Raw genomic sequence first — 21,323 nt, forward strand, 5'->3', positions numbered from 1 at the left:
GTCTAATCAATGTTATATATTTTATAATAATAATATAAGTGCATGAATGAATCTCCTGGACCATAGTTTTGAAAAGTTAGCCTATAATGTATCAGCCTGTGCTGGTCAGGGAGCCATGCGGGGTTTTGCTGTAAAGCCCATCCTGGGGACTTCAAGCTGGAGAAGACCACCTTAGAGATAAGGTGTTGGTCTTGTACAATTCTTCCATTATATAGAGGGAGTTCTGTGTTTCAGAGATTGGTCTTAGAGCTGAGCTTCTACTGTCAAAGGTGCAGTTTTACTTCTAAAAAGAGCACCACACATCTAAGAATCCATCGTGAGGAGGACTCAAACCTCTCTCTTCTATTCCCTTAGGGCATCAATTGAAGAGAAATATGGCAAAGATCTGCTCAACCTTTCTAGGAAGAAGCCATGTGGACAGTTTGAGATCAAGTAGGTGCCACATTTCTGGTTTCCGGACCAACTGATACTTCCCAGGAACCCCTGTCCCTTCAGCAGACAGGGTGGCTTTAGGGTAAAATGTGTTGGGTAAAAAAGAAAGCAATAGTTGTGGTGTTTTTTTTTTTTGTTTGTTTGTTTGGGTTTTTTTTTGTTTTGCTTACTTCCATTAGTGAAAAATATAGAGTAGAAAGAATGCTAAATAAATAAAGCCACAGCCCATTATTAATACTTTATAGATTTTCCTTGAAGTCTTTTCTATGTGTATTTTTTATATATTTTTTCTGTTTTATAATTTTTTTGACTTTTTTGTGTTCTGTGTACATTTTTTCATAGGTACAATTAATACTATATAATTTAATACTAGAAATTTAACAGGAATTTCTACACACATATATATATACACACCTATAGTTTGTGATAACTGTGAGAGACTATCTTTGCTACTTTATAGTTTTCATCATCAAAGTGAGGTTTTGACACAATTATTTATTCTTCCATCATTAATTGAATATCTGAGGATACAGAAATGGTCAGGACATGGTCTCTCCCTTAGCAACACACTCCCTCACACACAGGGCTGGATTCAGAGGCAGCCAGACAGGATCTCACACTTAGGAAGGCCCTGTAATTGGTTTAATGTTCCTTGCTGTGAATATTTTGAAATTCATAATTGATAAAAAAGGAGTCTCATATTTCCTTTTGCTGTGGGCCTTACGAGTTATAAAGCCATTCTTACATGAACATTTCTAAATCCCTTCACTAACAGAAGCATGTTGAGGGAGGCTTGGGAGAAATAGTTCAGGTAGATGTTTGCAAGTCTCTAAAGCCTAGTCACGTCACTAACTGCGCTGCATTCTGCTCTGGCTGAGCTATAGAAAGCTGCGGGGATGCCCTGGGGTCTGTGAGTCTGCAAAGGTCCTTGTGGTGGAGGGACCTCCCTGGTGGCCTAGGGGTTAAGTTAAATGTCAGTGCTATCACCATGAAGTCCCATCACAATGGCCTGAGTGCAATCCCCGGCCAGGGAGCTGACCCACATGGCACAGTAGACATCTCCTGACTCACCCACTGCTCCCCTCAGCAGTGTATTTCAGTAGACCTGCCTTCTCTGCTCCCCACTCTGTCTCTGATGAATCCTCTCACACCCTCCCCCAGCAACTCTGGCCTGTGCCCCAGATCTTCTGTGTATAAATACATAAATAAATCTTTAAAAAAAGATCTTTGGGGGCACACAAGACATTGTACTTCCCCTTTTCTTGCTCTAACACACACACACACACACACACACACACACACACACACACATAAATACACGCATGTACGCACTCACCCCAGACTGCAAAGAAAAAACTGGGTTATTGAGGAGGAAAACAATTGGGTGATATTTGAAATAGTAAATTTACATAAGCTAAAAACAAACTTACTCTCCTCAGACATAAGATATTAGTTCAAGGAGAATTTGTTTACTGATTTATTGATTGTATTTTATTTTTGATATTTTAAATGAAAAAATTTTTAAATATGTAAACAGTGAAAAATAAAGCGCTCTCTAACCATTACCCAGATTTAACAATTATTCACATTTGCCATATTTTCTTAGTGTCATTTATTTTGATCATAGTGTTTAAAGTACCAGCTATTTCCATCAAGGAATCAACTGTTTCTCCAAGTGTACCAGATTCCTTTCAGTGATTAAATATATTTAGAGATGAAACTGAGCTCTAGTGTGGTCATTGCCACAGGGATAGCTCTGTTTCTTGACCCTTTTGGGGGACAGATTTTAAAAGCATGAGTTCACATTGCCCAATTTGATATTTCTAATTTAACTTTATAGGGGTTTGCTTCATGTATTTAATATTTTATTTGTATTTATTTCTTCTTGCACTAAGAGCTTAGGTCCTTACAGGAGTAACAGATTTATTTGCTTTCTGTGACAAGATAATACAATGTCTAGAAACAGTGTCAGTACAGCTTCTAGCAACAAAGCTTCTGAATGAAGTTTATTAATTTCTTTGTAGTTCCTTTCAACATGAATATATATTCTACTATGAGTACTGGGTTCTAAAGTCACTTAAAATGTTTAATTTTTGTGTGATTATATAGAAGATTTCATATGTAGTTAAGTTTATTTATTTCAGTTTGCTTTAAACTAAGGATTGTTTCTTCTCCCTGTCTGATTAGTTTTATTTTTTGAATATGTAAAACTTATTCACAGATTAAAACTGTGTAAACTTAGATATGTTTCACTGTTATTCAAAGGCATTCATATCAATGTTTAGATAATTTCAAGGAAGAAAGAAAGAAAGGTGTTTACTTATAAAGAAAGCCATTTGGGAACATATCCAAGAACTTTTGAATGTGATGGAAAACAGCCGTGTTCCCTCATGTGGTACTTCTCGGAAAAGATATTCAGCAGGATGTGTCTGATCCAAAATATTTCTTACATTCTTACTCATTTAATTTATAATTTAGTAAACACATAGAGAAATAGAGAAATGCTAGCACCATTCTCTTCTGTTCCATGATCAAAGCCAGGCAGCTTTCCTTCTAAGAATATACCTCAAGAGGAAGATGAAACAGGATATGAGACCTGGGGACTATGTCCCTAAGACTGAAGTGAAAGGCCACTTAGTTGGCTTATGTGCTGTCCCTTCCCGATGACTTTTTTGGGAGGTACCTAGACGAGGGCTCATGCTTTTGCTTGTCGGTGGACTAGGTAAGGTTTTCACCTCAATGGCCATGTCTGAAACTGGTGTCTCTGATAGGGCTTCTTAGGGCTTCAAACCACCATGCTTATTGAAGGATGGTAAGATATTTTCTTTTCCCACAATAAAGGGGAGCACCATGGAGAAGAAGAGAAGGAATAGACATTGCTAGAACACCAGCCCCAAGGTTGAGATACTACCCCTGGATAGTCTTCACGTCCTGAACATGGGAGATGGCAATGAAGTGATGATGTGAGACAATGAAGCTGAAGTTGTCTAACTAAATAGAGATTGGGTTGTTCTTTAAGTGACCTTTTAGGTACTTGGGGAGGAGAAAACTCTTAGAGCCTGAACAGACTGTTTATTTGAAAGCCTGGCCTTTCCACTCTATGGCTCACTGTAGGAATGGCCTCCACTTGTTCCTGCTGCCAGGTCCATCTGTCTTTCTACTCCCAGTAATAAATCCACTCTTCAGTCATGTTCATGCCTTCTTCTGGAGCAGTGGTGCATTTATTTGGAGAAGGGCACTTTTCTAGCACATTGTTTCCTTAAGAAATGGTATCAGAAGATGGGATATGTAGAGCATATGGAAAATGTGCTGTGATGATTTTCACTTTGATGGTGTGTGAGAAAGGAGAAGGAAAAAGAAAATCCCTTTGCTTTGGGATAAATAAAGAGCAGTAGAAGTGAGATGGCTAAAAGAAGGGACCAGCAGGAAAACATGAGGATTTTTATTTGCAAAAGAACAAAACTTAGCACACACATAGGCAAAATGACCCATGACCCCGTGCTGTTGTCCTTAAGGAGTCCATGAATTCACAAAGCCCCAGTTCACCCACTTGAGAGGCTGGAGTGAACTCATGAGATCCACCTCCACAAAGGCAGCAATCAGCAAGAAAATTCTCTGGACTAACTCACCTCAAGGGAGTGTTATTTAAAGAAGTATGATGGAGGAGAACTAAAACCACTGGTTGGGGAGAATATAAAGGAGGAAGAACCCAGGGCTATAAGAGAGAGGAAGAGGAAGACTGAGAAAAGTCTGAAAAATGAGTTATGACCTCTGTGTCCAGTATATGATAGACTAAATATTAGGAAAACCCTTGTATTAGTTAGGGTTCTCCAGAGAACAGAACCAGGAGGATGGCTAGAGAGATAGATAGATAGAGCCTGAACAGACTATTTATTTGGAAGCCTGTTCTTTCCACTCCATGGCTTACTGTAGGAATGGCGTCCATGTGTGCCTGCTGCCAGGTCCATCTGTCTTTCCGTTCTTCACTGTGTGTGTATGTGTGTGTGTGTGGAACTGGCTCACAAAATTATGGAGGCTAATCTGCTGTCTGTAAGCTGGGGAACCAGGATAACCAGTGGTATAATTCATCTCAAGTCCAAAGGGAACCAGGAAAAGATCAATGTCCCAGCTCAAAATATCAAGAAGGAAGGACTAAATTCTTCCTTATGAGAAGAAATTTTTGAAGTGAAGATATTGCTAACTTTCCAAAATGTACAGGAGCTATAAATTCTTAGATTCAGGAAGTAAAAACAAAAATCTCAAGAAAAGAAATTAAAAAAAAATTCACAATACACAGAACACTCAAACTAAGAGCCAAGATAATGATCAAATCCTAAATTATCCAGAGAGAATAATTATCTGCTTAGGACCATTTATTAGAAGCCACTGATTTTTTCAAGACCAACAGTGATGACAGAAAGTGTAGAATCATGTCTCCAAAGCATGGGGTGTGAGGGGGAATCTATCAACCTGGCATTATATACCAGAGAAAAGGATTTTTCAAGAAGGAAAAATATATAATGATCAGAGTTAACACACTCAGGTATTTTATTCCTTAGGACTATGTATTAACTGTAGACTTTGAGTTTAGAAGCAGACTCTCCCCCTGTCAAATCTCCAGATGAGAGGGAAGTCTGGCTCACACCTTGATTGCAGCCTGTGAGACTCTAAGTAGAGTCTAGCTACACCAAGTCTGGATGCCTTGCCCACAGAAGCTGTGAGTAATCAGTGTATACTGTTGTAAGCTGCTGAGTGTTTGGTAACTTGTTATTCAGCACTAGAACACTACACAATATGTTTAATCTCTGTCTCCTCTGTTAGACTTGGATCTAGGACCATGTCTGTCTCGTACCATTGAATTACCAACCTCTGACACATGCCTGGTCTATAGGTTGTGCTTCACAAGCATGTGATGACCGATGAATGGATGAAAAAGGAGGCAATCAGGAGCCAGAGTTTGAACCATTTTTTTATTGGCTTGTAATTACATTTATAATCACCATACTCAGAGAATGACTGGTATTCTTAATGTGAAAGGGACCATAACTCCTGTGTTATTACTGGGGAAAACAGCATAAAGAATTTTGGCATCTTGCCCTGGCCAGGTGGATAGTGAAGAATTTATGGTGCTTGTGCCTGAGATTAAGAGCGTAATGAATGGAAGAAGTCTTGATCTTTTGCTGTCTTCCTGAGTCACAGGCAAAGACTAGTCTCTAAGTTACAACATGGACAGAGAAAAGCAAGTAGCACCATTATAAAAGACTGCGCAACCATTTCCAGTACTGAAATGATGTGTGTTTGTTTTCTAGCACCCTGAAGCGGGCCCTTGAAGTCTTCAAGCAGCGTAAGTGAGTCTTTAAAAATGTACTTGGTTCTTGGCAGGTCTGTGTCTGTCATGAGAAGTGGGTTTTAATTTGCATGGCAATCTCAGATTGGGTGGGGAAAAAAATCAGAGCAACTCCTAAAGTGAGCATTGGTTCTGCAGAACTAAAATGAACTGTTGACCACTCCCCTACCTCACACACACTCTTGTAAACATCATGATGCACTTTTGATTTAGAACAGTGGTTCTCACACTTGAGTGAGCAGTAGAATCACTTGGAAGGCTTGTTATTCACACAGATTGCTGGGTCCCATCTCCAGAGTTTGATTCAGGAAGCATGGAGAGTGGCCTGAAAATTTGTACCCTTAGTGATTCCGTAGTCATTGGCACAGGGACCACACTTTGAGAAGCACTGCCTTCGAGGATGGTCTCTGCTGCTTACTTCTCACGCAGAGTCAGTCACTCAAGTGCTTCGTTTTTACATTTAAAATTTTTACTTTTACAAAATTCTAAAGTTTGTTAATATAATTCCAGAAAGATTGTACTGATCACTCCCCAACAGTGCTGTTTCCCCCCCTTGCTTGCCAATAACTAAAAAGATGCACTTCTAAAATATTGACAAACTGAAAAGTAAAAAGTGATTTGTTTCTGGGTTTTAAGGTGTTAATATTTTTCAATAGTTTTAAGTCTGACTATATTTGCAGCAACATGGATGGATCTGGAAGGGATCATGCTCAGTGATCCAGAAAGAAAGTAAGCCAGAAAGAAAAAGAAAAATACTGGATGGTCTCACTCATGGCAGGAATAAAGAGGATCCAAATAAGAGATCAGGGGAAAAAAACTAATCATAATAAAGTAAAAATCAAAATCAACAGGCAACTATAAATCAGAGACATACTACATGAGGGGGAGAAGGGAGTGTGATCCAAACAAGGGTGGGAAGAGCACAAGGGACCATGGTGATAGTTCACAGGTGAATGGGTGGTGGGAATTTTATGGGGACTATAACCAAGATGAAAATGCATACATTGTACAAAAATGAAAAAATGATGTAAATATATATATAAAATAATTAAAAATAAATTTGAAATAAAAAATAAAATATTGACAAACTGAAAGTAAAAAGTGATCTATTTCCAGGTTTAAAAGTTCTAATATTTTTCAATAGTTTTAAGTCTGACTATATTTTCAAATATTTGCTTATTGGCTATCTAGCCGACCTTTTTAAAATTTTGTGTTCTTTAATCAATTTTTTAATGCTGGCATATATATCTTTTTCTTTTAATTTGTGAATGCTCTTTTAATATATTTATTCTTGGTTCCATAAATTACAAATATTTTTCCAGTTTTTCATGTGTCTTTTAAACTTGTTCAAGTTTATTTCAAAATACACAAGTTTAATTTTTTTCCTTAAATCAGATGTGTCAGTCTTTCCAGCTTCATTGTTTTTTAGTACAAGTAAAAGGAAAAGTACAGTTTTTCTAATTATAAAGTTAAGCCATACTCATGCAAAGGTTTTTAAAAAAATATGAGGGAATGTTATCAATGATCCTTCTGTCTAGAAATAATTACTAGTAGCCAAAACTCTGGTGTAGAACGTGTCTTGTACATATCCAGTAAGGAAAGAACTCTAGAGGTGATCCAGTGAGAAGGACTAAATTTGAAATTATTGTGGATTAGTAATGCCTCTGGCATGTACCCCCCGTGAGGTGTGGCTTTGGCTGTGTTTTTCTCCTCAGACCTGGGCATATGCTAGGTTAGTTACAGTTAGTGGTAGGAGGCTAAGCTAAAGGTTTTCTAGCTTGGTCTAAGTGGCCAGGGCACATAAGGAGCTCAATAAACGCTGGTGACCAAATGAAATGTGTTAATTTTATCACTTACTGTGGTATTTTATATATATTTAAATTTCCTGTATGTTTTTGTTTATTTGAATTCAGACAAATTTAGATACTTTATTATTATTCTTTTTTAAATTTTAATAATATATTATTATTCTTTTTGCAGAAATAGACAATGTGGCACAATGTCATATTCATCTTGCACAGACTCTGAGAGAAGAGGCCAGGAAGATGGAGGAATTCAGGGAAAAGCAAAAGCTACAACGGAAAAAGGTTGGATGGTCATATGTATTAAGATGCAGTCTTTCCTCTGACAGAACTACTTAGCTGGGCTCCCTCCCTCTTCTTTTAACCTATGAGATCATTTCATGGGGACTCAGTCTAGGTGGTGATGCCTCTGTGACCTTCTGCACCCCAGGCCAGTTCTATTTTAATTCTTGCAGAATTCAGGGATCCAGTCTGTTTTCCTCATCTTTTCATCTGCTGCCATTATTCAGACCTTTTGTCTTCAGTTGTCTAGAGTACCCATGCTGAGGAGGCCCAGACCTCCTGGAGGAGGCAGTATGAGAAGGGTAAGAAGTGGAGGAGAGAGCACATTCTCCCTAGAGAGTGTATGTGTTCAACCATTCTATTTTACAAGTAGGGAAACTGAGGCTCTAGGAAATCAAGCTCTTTATGTCTCCAAAGCAGACATGCATATTCTTTTTCACTGGTGGGTTTGTTCTGGCCAACTCAATGGAAGGAGATGGAGGTGAGCAAGACTTAATAAAACTGGCAAACATTTGGGAAATTATAAAGATCAGGAAGTCCAGATTTATATTAAAATGTTATAGACTACACCAGTCAGCGTTCTGTTTCTAAAAGATTTCTATGTTCAGGTTGGTCAGGCAGGAATAAGTAGGACCCTTCTGGGACTGTTACCATTTTTTTTTTTTTAATCCGGTCTCCAACATTGGAACACCAGCTTCATTTGGGGAAAAGCTTTCCAAAGATATCCACCCAGGTCTCCTCAGAGAGCCCTGCATGGGCTTTTGGAAAATTTTCCCTCACCCTAACACTTCATCATCCGAGGTAGTTGTCTGCGGTGTGTGTCTTCAATAATCAACCAGCTGTTTAAGGCTGCTCAGGCTGATTCTGCCTGTCCCTGTCTCAGCAATGTTGCCTCTGTTTCTCAGTCAGAGTCTAATTCCAGCTTCCTTGGTGGCCTCTTGGATTGGAAGTGGCAACATCTAAAGAGCTTGGCTGCCTTATATCTATTGCACTCCTTGAGCTGCTCTTACAGCATGTCTCTTACTGGAAAGTTATGTTTAAGGAGCACCATATCAAGAGCATTCATGCACACTCAAGCTTCATTGATCGGGCTTGAGGGGCACATTGATCCAAAGTATTTTTCAAAGCAGAAGTATGTACATTACACACACCCATTGGATGGTCAGACTTTTTTAGGTTGATATTGCCCACCCTCCCCAGACTGCTAGAGGAAAAACTTCTTCAGAAACAACCAAAGTCTATTCACATGATTTTCAGCAAGAGAGGAGGGTCATTTCCTCATGTTTCAAGTGTCCTTGGTAGCCCTAAGTCATTTCAGGGAGAGTTTTGTTAATTTTGCAAGGTTTCTGAAATTTCCCCACCCACCTCCAATAAGTTACAAAGACCAAATTCTCACAGCTAGCACAACATGGTCAGAATTGTTAAGCAATAGAGAAGCCTGTGCTCAGTCCACTTCAGGTCCCTATATTCTGTGGGTGCTCTACAACAGGAATATACCTTCTGGCTTTCTTGGAGAAGTCCAAAGTTTATTAATAAAGTTGTAATGGTGTCAAAACAAACTGCCTTGTACCTCTTTTGGATTTACTTAAAAAAAAAATCAAACATTGGGACAAATTATGTGAGTGGTAACTTCTCATTTTCACCGGTCAAAGCCTGCACGCTTTGGTTTTTCACTTCGTGGAAATTAAGCCATTTCCACTTATCAAGAAAAGCCATCAGTGAGTTTAGTTAGTAAACTGGGGTGGGGGAGGTGCGGGTAGAATAGCTGGTCAGAGGTTTATGGTTGCTTATTTATACAACTCTTTTTTGAGGGTGGTGGTCATCCTTCCTTCACTGAGCCTGGTCAGAGGCTGATGTGACGCAGTCATCATGGGAAAGTATGATGAGGCTTAAATGGTAGAAAGTACCACCTGAGCATACAGTAGTTTCAACTAACATGGGACTGGTGGGCTCCTGGAGAAGTGACCTTAAGCTAAAACCACAAGACTCAAGGGCAATATCGGTGAGGGTTGTGAGGATGAGGGGCACATGCTGGGGTTCGATGGTGAATGGCGGGAGCTTAGGAGCCAACCATAGGAGTCTTGATGTTTCAGTGTGTTGAGGTTCCTTTCCCAGCCCAGAATGTCCTGCACCTGACAAAGACAGCAGGTGGGTGGTCACTGTCTTCTCTGGTGCCCACATTCTGTATTTCCATCTCAACTAAGATTGGCATGAACATGGCAGAACTTTAATCTGCCCATATGGAGAGCAATCTCCAAAGACAGGAATCTCCTTGGTTACAGAAAGAGTCCTTCCAATATTCAGAATGTAGTCTGAGTGTGGTAGACACGAAAACAGAACACGCCACAGCTGTTGTACTAATTTACTGCAGAGTCATTTGGGTCACTTATAAATTTCCTCTTCTGTTTCCTCTCCCTCTTGCTTTCCCACTCTATAGCAGAGATGATTGTTTTTGCCCTATTTCTTGTTACCATTGGATTTGATCTGGGCAGATGTCTTGGAATCCTAAAATAAATACTTTCCCAAGGAGACCTGAAAAAGAACCTTTGACTTCCTGGGGTCACCATGAATATGTCATCTTGTAAGAACATGTGGATATAGAGACTTAAATCAAGGTGACATGGCAGACAGAGCTGGACTTGGTGACAGTGATTACTCTTGAACAAAGGATATCACCTCAGGGGTCTCAGGGGTCACCCCTGGCTTCTTAGAGTTGGAATCTCCCTCTCTAGGATCCTGCTGACATAAATACCTCAGGAATCACTGAGGGCTGAGAAAGGAATGAGATAAAATGAAAAGCTTTGGTTGGGAAGGCCCAGATGAAGTGAACTTGAAGCTCAAATCAACTTCAAGATCACAGGTGCTTCAAGCAGAACTTGGCGATAAGGAGGCAAACACTGGGCTATAAACTATAAAATAGTAATGCCTCTCAAGCTGGAAGGATCATGGAGTAGACCAACATTGCCAACTGATCTGCTCGATGGAGACTGGGAAATCAGGAACCTTATTAAAGAAACCCAACTCTTACTCCTGGCAGAGGTATATAGGTGCTCATGCTAATGTTGTAGCTAGGTCCCCGTCTGCAACGATTAGGATCTGTGCATGAGTCCCTGTGGGACTAATGTTGGAGCCCTGTTCGCTAGACCTGCAGTGTCTCCACATTGGCAAGTGCATGGCCACCTCTTGTCAGCTGGGTTAGATAATGATTGCTCAGTTTTTTTGAGGATACCTTGGAGCCCCCAAGAGAATTTAATATAGTCCACAAAACTCACATTTGAAGTGAGACCATCCCAAATAGTCTATCCAAATATCTGGAAAATTCATTCAACCATGTTTGTGTGTTCATTTTCCAGAAGAGAAACCACATCTGAATATCATTTTCAATATTATTATCCTAAGGATGCTGGTAGTTTAGGGTAATGATCAGGAATAAGGGCACAGGAGTCAGGCTATGTCCAAATCCCAACTCTGCTACTTGCTGAGTGTTATCTTGGTTTACCCACCTCAGCTAAGCACAAAAACTGCTTAGCACATAATAATGTTTGATAAATGGGTGCTACTATTATGTGTCAGAAGTGTATTTTTAGCTCTATTAGTTTGACTGATACAAATGTTAATGTCATGGTCACAACAAAGAAATTGCTCCTGAGTGAACTTGACAGAATGGCTTGGGATAGAGGGGTAAAAAGTAGAGACGTTCCTTCTAAGTGTCCTACAAACATGTCTTCCCTTCATACTCCCTGGTTATGCTCCTTGCTGTCATACTGCTGGTTAAGGCCATGCCGTTCAGACTGGATCAAGAAGATGTGGTATATATACACAATGAAATACTATTTAGCAATCAAAAAAGATAAACTCATGCCACTTGCTGCAACATGGATGGTGCTAGTAGGGATGATGCTCAGCGAAATTAGCCAGAAGGAAAAAGAAAGATATTGGATGGTTTCACTTACAGGAGGAATATTGGGGAACCAAATAAGGGACCAGGAAAAAAATAATAATAGCAATAACAATAAAATTTAAAAATTAGCAGGCAACTATAAATCAGAGACATTCTGCAACAGAAGGGGAGGCAGAGGATCAAAACGGGAGGGAAGAGCACACTATGGTGATGGTTCATGGGTGAATTGGTGGTGGGAATTTTACGGGGACTAGACCTGAGAGGAGAAAGTATACATTGTACAAAAATGAACAATGATGTAAAAAATATATATATATTTTTAAAAAGCATGTGTCATTTGTTGATGGACACCTCAGTAGTGAATGTATGAGTCTCTCATTTAACTGTGCTGACAAAAGCTGACAGAATAAAGACCCCTTTCAAAATATAAATGGTTCTTTAAGAGAAGTTTTATTTATTTATTTATTTAAAGAGATTTTTTAAGAGTTTTTTTTTTAAAGATTTATTTATTCATTTATACTAGCACTGGGTACAGTCAGAAGCGCGGGAGGGTGAGAGAATTCACCAGAGCCAGAGGGGAGAGCAGAGCAGGCAGAAGGACCGAAGTACACTGCTGAGGGGAGCAGCAGGTGGCAGGAGAGGTCTGCGCGCCATGTGGGACCCTCGCCCGGTGGCCAAGGATCGAACTGGCGCTGCAGAGGCTGCGGGCAGCTTCACAACCCAACGCTCAACTGCTGTGCCACTGGGGAGGCCCATTAAGAGAAGTTTTAAAATCCCTTTTTGAAATCAAAATTCCTTGACTCCAGATTATCTGGAGACTGGTTGAAGGGACTCATGTCACTGTGGTGACTGCCCAAGTTCAAAGGCAGACCCCACCACTAACCAGCCATTGACCTTGGGCAAACTGCCTCCTTATGCTGCACTTTCCTCATTTATGAAATGGGAGTAATTACCTTGTGGGTCACATGAGGGCTCAATGAGATGATCCATGTTGAATACTGAACCCTCAAGACAAATGGTATTAATAATTTGTTTTTATTATTAATATTGCTTGTGCTCTCTTCACAGACAGAGCTCGCAATGGATACTGCCCATAAGCAGAAGAGCTTACAGTTCAAGAAAACCATGGATGTGAGTCATACTTTACTGCCTCTCTCTCTTTCTCTCTTTCTCTCTTTCTCTTTCTCTCTTTCCCTTTCCTTTCCTTTCCTTTCCTTTCCTTTCCTTTCCTTTCCTTTCCTTTCCTTTCCTTTCCTTTCCTTTCCTTTCCTTTCCTTTCCTTTCCTTTCCCTTCCCTTCCCTTCCCTTCCCTTCCTTCCCTTCCCTTCCTTCCTTCCCTTCCCTTCCCTTCCCTTCCCTTCCCTTCCCTTCCCTTCCCTTCCTTCCCTTCCCTTCCCTTCCCTTCCCTTCCTTCCCTTCCCTTCCCTTCCCTTCCCTTCCCTTCCCTTCCCTTCCCTTCCCTTCCCTTCCCTTCCCTTCCCTTCCCTTCCCTTCCCTTCCCTTCCCTTCCCTTCCCTTCCCTTCCCTTCCCTTCCCTTCCCTTCCCTTCCCTTCCCTTCCCTTCCCTTCCCTTCCCTTCCCTTCCCTTCCTTCCCTTCCCTTTTCTTTTTCTTTCTCTCTCTTTCCTTTCTTTCTTTTCCTTCCTTCCTTCTTTCTTTCTTTTTATTTATGCATACAAGAACTGGGGTGTAAGTCAGAGGTGCAGGGGGATGAGAGGATTCACCAGAGACAGAGTAGGGAACAGAACAGGCAGATCTATGAAATACACTGCTGAGGGGAGCAGCGGGCAATACAAGAGAGGTCTGCTGCACCATGTGGGTAGCTCCCTGGCTGGCAGTGCTGCAGTGGCTGGCGATAGCTTGATAGGGCGATCTTTAACCCCTGTGCCACCAGGGAGGCCCGCTTCTTTTTCTTTATAAAAAAGACCTTCTAAAACATGTATGAGAATATTCCTAATCAAACAATCTTTCAATGTTATTGATTAGTGCAGTGTTTTAGAGAAAGTAGTCTTTAGTGATTTGACTTTCCTGCTTTTTAAGTCCATGGAAAGCAGTGGAAATAATGGAAATAATGATGGAAATAGTGGAAATAATGATGTCATCTTTTTGGAAATGTGAAAAAGTATAGCAAGTCAACTGAAATATTTCAGGTAAAGACACCAAGAATATATATTGTAGGACACCATTTATCTTGTTAAATGTGTTATTTCATCTGTTCGATTTCTTACCTATTTTTAGTGACCCTTTCCTGTTTTAAGATCTGCAAATTTATAAATTTCCCTTAATTTATAAAAAATGCTTAACAAGACAGAGCTAAGACATGTTGGCGGGACCTCACTCTAGTTTTTCACAAATCTGTGAACTCTGGATACATGAACTATGTTATTAGAACATCTATGGCTCCATCTTTGTATAGAAATCTGTGGTATTCTATAGCTATGACATGATATCCAGGAACCTGGTCAAAAAAGAAAATGTCACCAGTGTTGATAGCATATACAATCTGCCCACATCATTTGTGCAGTTCTCTTAAAAAATGACTGGTAAATAGGGATTGGTGTCAGTGGTATGCAGAAATAGTGTTGATTGATATATGATCACTCACAGGTCTTGTCTTTTTGAGCAATCTCAGGCAAGTTTTCTCATAAGAAAATAGAAAGCCCCTGGTGATATAATTTTAACTATTGTCACTACCTATATTTCAAATATTGGTGTTGAAATTTTTGCTTTAAATGTCAAAAATAACTTTAAAAACTTAAGAGGAGAAAGGCTGTTATAATTTTCCTTCTGATGTTTGAAAGTTTCTTCTTTCATAGTTTTCTTTTGTTTGAAGAACTGCCTTTACACTTTCCTCAGGACAGATCTGCTTGTGACAAATACCTTTAGTTGTCCTTCATCTGGGAATGTCATAATTTCCCCGTTGTTCCTAAAGGGTATTTTCACTGGTCATAACATGATTGTGTTGACTGTTGTTTTAGCACTTGGAAAATGTTGTGACATTTTCTCATAGCCTCCAGAGACTGATAAGAAATCAAATTGATTATAATTCAATTTGATTTTCCCTTATAGGTAAGGTGTCATTTCTTTGTTTTATGATATCTTGTTTGTAGTTTTCTTAAGTTCACCTCTGTGTCCTGTCATGGATTTAGATTTGATAAGCTTCTTAGATCTGTAGGTTTCAGGCATGATTTCTTCAAGTATTTTTTCAGCCTACTTCCCTCTCCTTGCTAGAGTTCCCAAAGACATGTGTGCTAGATCTTTCATTATGGTACTAAAGGTCCCTGAAGTTCTGTTCAATTTTTTTTCTCTCTGTTCAGATTTGGTGATTTCTGTTCTATCTTCTAGTTCACCAATTCTTTCTTCCTTCTCTTCCATTCTCAAGTTCATCCATTTGTATTTTTTATTTCAGTTATGTTTTTTAGTTCTAAAATTTCCATTTGGTTCTTTCTTATATTTCCCATTTATTTATTCTTTTTCTTTGCCATGATTTTTTTATTTCTTTCAATTTTTTTTTTTTTTTTTTTTTTTTGCTTGTTGAATGTTTTTATGATAGCTCCTTTAAAATATTTGTCAGGGCCTCCTCTGGTGGTGCAGCAGTTGAGCACTGGGCTGCAAAGCTGCCCGCAGCCTCTGCAGCATCGGCTCGATCCCTGGCCACCAGCGAGGGTCCCACATGGCACGGCAGACCTCTCCTGCCATGCCTGCTGCACCCCTCAGCAGTGTATTTCGGTCCATCTGCCTGTTCTGTTCCCTGCTCTGGCTCTGGTGAATTCTCTCACTCTGTCACGCTTCTGACTGTACCCAGTGCTTGTATAAATAAATAAATCTTTAAAAAAATAAAGTATTTGTTAGTTTGAGGTCTTCCTGGTTCTTAGTTACAGTGTGTGATATTCAATTGGCTTTGAACATTTTAGGTATTGTTTTACAAAGCTCTTTACAAGGATCTTATTTAAACCACCTGTTTTAACTGGCTAACACTGATACCACTGCAGCAGGGGGAAGTGAGACACAAATTCTTTCCTGCTAAGTGAGGGTGAAGGTTCAAATTCCTCCATTGACCTCTGCTGATACCACAGGGTAGATACAGCCTTGATATTACTAGGAGGTGGTTAAAGTTCTAACTCTCAATCAGACTGTTTCTGACACCACCCCAGCAGGGAGCAAATGCATTTCATTATTGCTAGGTAGAGGCAGAAGTCCAGGCTTCCCACTTGCACCATGTATGGGGCTTTATTACCTCCTGGTGGGAATGAAAGTTCCAGATATTTTTCCCTCTCTGATACCACCTTGGCAGGGGAGTTGGGCACCTCATCACAGTTTCTTGAGAGTAGAGGTCAAGGGTCCCCTCACCCCGGCCCCTAACCCTTTCAGCCTTTGCTAGGTGCATGGAGGGAGGAATATAATTATGTCGGTGGTGTTTGGCTGCAGAAGAATGTTACTCATTTTTTTCTTTTGATAAGAGAAAAGCAATATAGAGGTTTAATAATGATAGCGGTAGCTCCTGTAGACATGGGAGAAAGCCACCATGGCTGAGTGACTCACCCACATAGAGGCCATCTTAAATGGCATAACTGGGACAAGGGAGATTGGGGTTGGGGAAAGGAGAAATTCAGTTAGGGCACTTATTGTGGAAAGCAAAGATATTTCTGCTTTCTGCACTGAGGAGAGATAGGGATCTTCCTGGAATAGACATCTACAGAGAAATTTATTGGAGCCACTAACTCGGTTTAGTTTGTGAACTGTTTCCATCTACTTTTAAACTAGCTAAAACAGAATTCTTTAAATCAAAAAGGAACATGCCTATCTTTAAGTTACAGAAATGGTATTGATAGCTTCTCCACTGCCCACATGGTATGGTGACCATAACTATTTTTTTTAAGTTTTTTAAAAAATTTATTTATATAAGAACTTGGGTACAGGTCAGAGGTGTGGGGGGGTGAGAGAATTCAGAGACAGAGTGGGGAGCAGAACAGGCAGACGGACAAAAGACACTGCTGAGGGGAGCAGCGGGCGAGGCAGGAGAGGTCTGTCACGCCATGTGGGTTTCTCCTTGGCCGGCCGGGAATCGAACACGCACTGCAGAGGCTGCGGACAGCCTCACGGCGTGGTGCTCAACGCACTGTGCCACCGGGGAGGCCCTGCCATAACAATTTTGAGCCTAATTATAGATACCATAACCAAGTGACTGATATAAGTTCTGAGGATTATGAATGTTTTATATATATATATCAAATTATACATTTTATAGCTAAAAACATTTTTTATTTTGTCTCTCTCAAATTCCCTGGTTTGCTTCAGTTAATTTTTAAAGCTCATGTGCTTTGTGTTTGCCAAGGAGGAATTATTATTTCCTTGATTGAGTTGGCACTATATTCATAATTTGGAAAAGGGTTAGAGAGACTTTCTAAAGATCAACAGAGCAACTGTCTTCCGATTGTCCAAGGTCTAGTGGCAATCACAGTACTAATCAGAGTGCCCTGCTTTTTGCAGGATCTGAGTGCTAGGGTGGCTACTTTTCAGGGTTAAAATCTACTCACGTGTTTCCGATGTCTTTTGGCTCATTAATAAAGGCAAAGAAGAACTACGAGCAGAAATGCCGAGACAAAGATGAGGCAGAGAATGCTGTCCACCGGAATGCCAACGTGGCAAATCCAAAGCAACAAGAAAAGGTACCTGGGAGGACCACCGGCCTGAATAATCTAAGATTTAATATATCAAGCTAAAGCTTGAATAAGATTAATTCAAATGGACCTGCACTCTAAGCTCTTGGCAGTCCCTTTCTTTGGGTTATTAGGGATGTCTGAACTAGAAAAACCCTCGTCACATTTGGGGGAGTTAGGGAGGTGGGGATGTGCTAGAGAAATGTGGCTACAGGGGAGGGGGCCTGATGTTTTCATCTTTCTTCAAAACTCAGCTCCTGTCTTCTTTGTAGCCTAGCTGCGTCCTGCCTGGATGTATCTTAATGTTATAAAAAATCTAAATATAAAAAATTAATCCAAAAAGATACCTGCACCCCTATGTTTATTATAGCACTATTTACTATAGTTAAGATATAGAAACAACCCAAATGCCCAAAAATAGATGGCTGGATCAAGAAGATGTGGTACATATACACAATGAAATACTATTCAGCAACCAAAAAAGATAAACCCATGCCACTCACAGCAACATGGACAGAGCTAAAGGATCATGCTCAGTGAAATAAGCCAGAAGGAAAAAGAAAAGTATCAAATGGTTTCACTTATAGGAGGAATACAGGGGAAACAAATAAGGGATCAAGGGAAAAATAACAACAATAATAATAGTAAAACAAAATTAGCAGGCAACCATAAATAAGAGACATTCTGTGAGGGAGGGAGAGAAAAGGGGATCAAAACAGGGGAGAGAAGAGCACAGGGGACTATGGTGAAGGTTTACGCGTGAACTTCTGGCGGGAATTTTACGGGAAATACACAATGATGTAAGAGATATAAATAAAAAAAATCTGAATATAAGATTGTCAGCAACCAGGGGGCAGAGCTTGGTCTTTAGGAAGATATAGGATAAGACTTGATGGGTAATTTTCAGTGGTGGAGGTCAAGTTGACTGATTTGCTCATCAGAGAACCACAGCTAAGACTTGGACTAGAACTTGTGTCTCCACTCACTGTTTTAAAATCCCTTTTGTCTACAGAAGACTAATTCAGCTTTCCTGATCCCTTTTTTTTTTTTTTTGTCCTCACAGCTTTATGTGAAATTGGCAACCTCAAAGACTGCAGTAGAAGACTCGGGTGAGGAGGTTGCTCCTGGGTACAGGGCAGACTGCAGTGGGGCTTACATTATCCCAAATCTGTCCCTAAGCAAGGTGGCTTTATATACCTTACAACAGAGAATATATAGTAGGATTAACAAAATATCAGGAGGAAGAGAGAGAGAGAGACAATGAGAGGAATGGAAGGGAGAGAAAGAGGATGTTTCTGAACCCAGGAGAGTGGGAAGTAGATGAGGCAGCATTTTCGAGCCACTGCCTGCTTAGGTCTAGTGTAGCCTTACATGCAATTTAATGGAGGCTAGGGCGGGGGTATCATGGGCAGCTCCCTGGTAATCAGAGACTCACTCTGATATTGGGAACACCTATCTTAAAAGCCCATTTCAGTCCTATAACTCTTAACTGCTGTGAAAAACCAAGTTGCAGGACTCCGTCTTCCCTGAAATCTAAGACCCAAACCAGGTCTTTGCGAAGGCTTCTCATTCCCATGGCTATCCTCCATGGCTGCTATTACTTGGGAAGTCTCTAACCCTCCATAAGTAACCACGTGCCCTTATAGGGCTCACTGATGGTAGTTCTCTCATTGAACAGTTTTCCTGAAAATGGAAAGGGTGAGAGCTATTCAATTAGGTAAAGAAAACCCTGGCTGAGTTCCTCATCAGATTTCACTTCTCTCTCTTTTCAGCATTTCTTACTTATTACTTGTCCAATGTTTAACATGAAAATGAGCGTGCATAGGTGAATTGGTGGTGGAAATTCTATGGGGACTACACCGGAGAAAAGAAAGCAAACATGGTTTAAAAATGAACAATGATGTAAAATATATATAAATTAAAAAAATTAAAATCATTCTATCAAATGTTGAAAAATGAAAATGTGGCCCACCTTTGCTTAGTTCACAAAGATATTATGAAAATGAGAGATGAAAGGATGGCTGCCTAATGTTCAGAGCTCTGTGAGGCCTTGAAACCTCAGGTGCCTCTGCCAAGTTTTCTTTGCCATCTGGGATGAACCGGGTGGCAGGTGTGAGAGCCTGCTTCCAGCAGGGTTTCTGAACCCAGGTCCCTCCATTGCAGACAAGGCATACATGACACACGTCAACACTCTGGAGCGGGTCCGTGAAGAGTGGCAGAGCGAGCATGTCAAGGCCTGCGAGGTACCGAAACTGGAAGCTACTAGGGAAGGGGCGGGTCTTCCTCTTAGCATCTATTGAGTTTGCTTTTGTGGAAACAGTCTTCCCCCTTATTGTAGCAACCATGTTCTAGAGAATTGTTTGAGGGAAAATTGGAAATCAGGAATTTAAGAGGAAGGTGGAAGGAACTGGAATGTTTTCCCCCAAAGCTCGTCTGTCTCTCCTGGTATGACCATTCTAACCAACACTAGTGTTTAGTTAGGATGGGCATAAAAAACCTGAACCAATGAATGGTTGATTAAATAGTTACCTTTCTACAACCTTATCTCTTCTTTCTATGTGATAAGGAAAATGTAGAGAGCCAGCAAGCAGGCTTTGGAAATTTTTACCCTCTTTACACCTTTGATTTCACCATTACTCACCTTCATTTTCGGTACATGACCTCACTTAACAATTTTCCAGAGATATAAGCTATAACCCAGCAAGTTACTCAACTTTCTGTCATATTGTGTGAATATTTTTGTTTTCATCAGTGGTTCTCAAGGCAAAGAACAATGACCTGTTGCATCAGCATCACCTGGGAACTTGTTAGAGGTCCCAAATTTTCAGACCACCTCTAGATCTACTGAATCAGAAACTCTGAGATGGGCTCCGTAGTCTGTGTTAATAAACCCTCCCCCTGATGCAACCCTTCCCCTTGCTCCCGTTATAGTGGAAAAGGGGCTACTCCCACCCATCAAGATCCTATCCCACCACCTGGGCTCAGGTCCCATCCAAAGGGCTCTCCCCCATCCTCTTGGGTACAGCTCCCTTTACTGTGAATTTCTTCCATTGGTATTATCATTTGCACAAACTCAGCTTATTTCTGGCTTTAAAACCTACTGGTTGCTGCTTCCTCTTCTCTCTTCACTACCAGTCTTCTTGAAGGAATTGTGTCCACGTCCTCATTGCCTCTTCCTTTCCCAATCTATCTGAGTTTGTTTTCCAGAGATCCCCTTGGTGTGAGTTTCAAAGGGACTTTGCAATTTGTACTCTTATTTGACCTGTGTGTATTGATCCCTTCCTAAAACACTCTTTTCTACTTATTTCCTTAACTCCTCGCTCTTATAGAAAAGAATGAAATAAGGCTATTTTCATAAGATTTAAAAAACACACAAGGCAACATAATATACACCTTATAAATACAAAAAGGTGTATAAAGTTGGTAGAAACCTGCATGGAAATGATAATATTTAGGATAATGTTCATTTCTGGGAAAAGAGAATGGTGATAGAGATTGGGCAAATAACACAGGGGTTTTAACAGAATCTGGAGTAAATATGGCCAAAATTTTTGACAAAGCTCCATGGAAGATACATAGGCATTTATTATATTATTCTGTATGATTTTATGTGAAATATTCTTTAATAAAAATAATGTGATATTTCAATGCTTATATATAAACACTATTATGTATAAATACTAAAATATTTGCAGGGAAATAATGCATTTGCTTCAAAATACTCTAGATGAATGGTGAATTTGGTAGAGATGTAGATAAAACAAACTGGTTGTGAGATGATGTTTACGTTGGTAATGGGTATATGGGAATTCATTACACTCTTGTCTCTGTTGGCATATGTTTGAATTTTTACATGATAAAAAGTTTTAAAATGTAGTAGCATAGTACTCAATATCTTTT

The 21,323-nt window shown here is 40.1% G+C and overlaps 1 protein-coding gene across 2 annotated transcripts in view; it reads left to right on the forward strand.

Moving 5' to 3' along the window:
• Positions 1 to 21,323, forward strand: part of PSTPIP2 (proline-serine-threonine phosphatase interacting protein 2) — a 72,332-nt gene that overhangs the window by 35,468 nt on the left and 15,541 nt on the right. For both annotated transcript variants that reach the window (XM_037508585.2, XM_037508584.2), the window contains exons 3-9: positions 355 to 432; positions 5,742 to 5,776; positions 7,760 to 7,866; positions 12,833 to 12,895; positions 17,334 to 17,432; positions 18,487 to 18,532; positions 19,587 to 19,666. In XM_037508585.2, coding sequence (XP_037364482.1) covers positions 355 to 432; positions 5,742 to 5,776; positions 7,760 to 7,866; positions 12,833 to 12,895; positions 17,334 to 17,432; positions 18,487 to 18,532; positions 19,587 to 19,666 — 508 coding nt within the window. The remainder of the gene's footprint in view (positions 1 to 354; positions 433 to 5,741; positions 5,777 to 7,759; positions 7,867 to 12,832; positions 12,896 to 17,333; positions 17,433 to 18,486; positions 18,533 to 19,586; positions 19,667 to 21,323) is intronic.

Source organism: Talpa occidentalis, unplaced genomic scaffold (assembly GCF_014898055.3).
Source record: "Talpa occidentalis isolate TD23 unplaced genomic scaffold, MPIMG_talOcc4v2.1 talOcc4.13, whole genome shotgun sequence".
Classification (NCBI taxonomy): domain Eukaryota; kingdom Metazoa; phylum Chordata; class Mammalia; order Eulipotyphla; family Talpidae; genus Talpa; species Talpa occidentalis.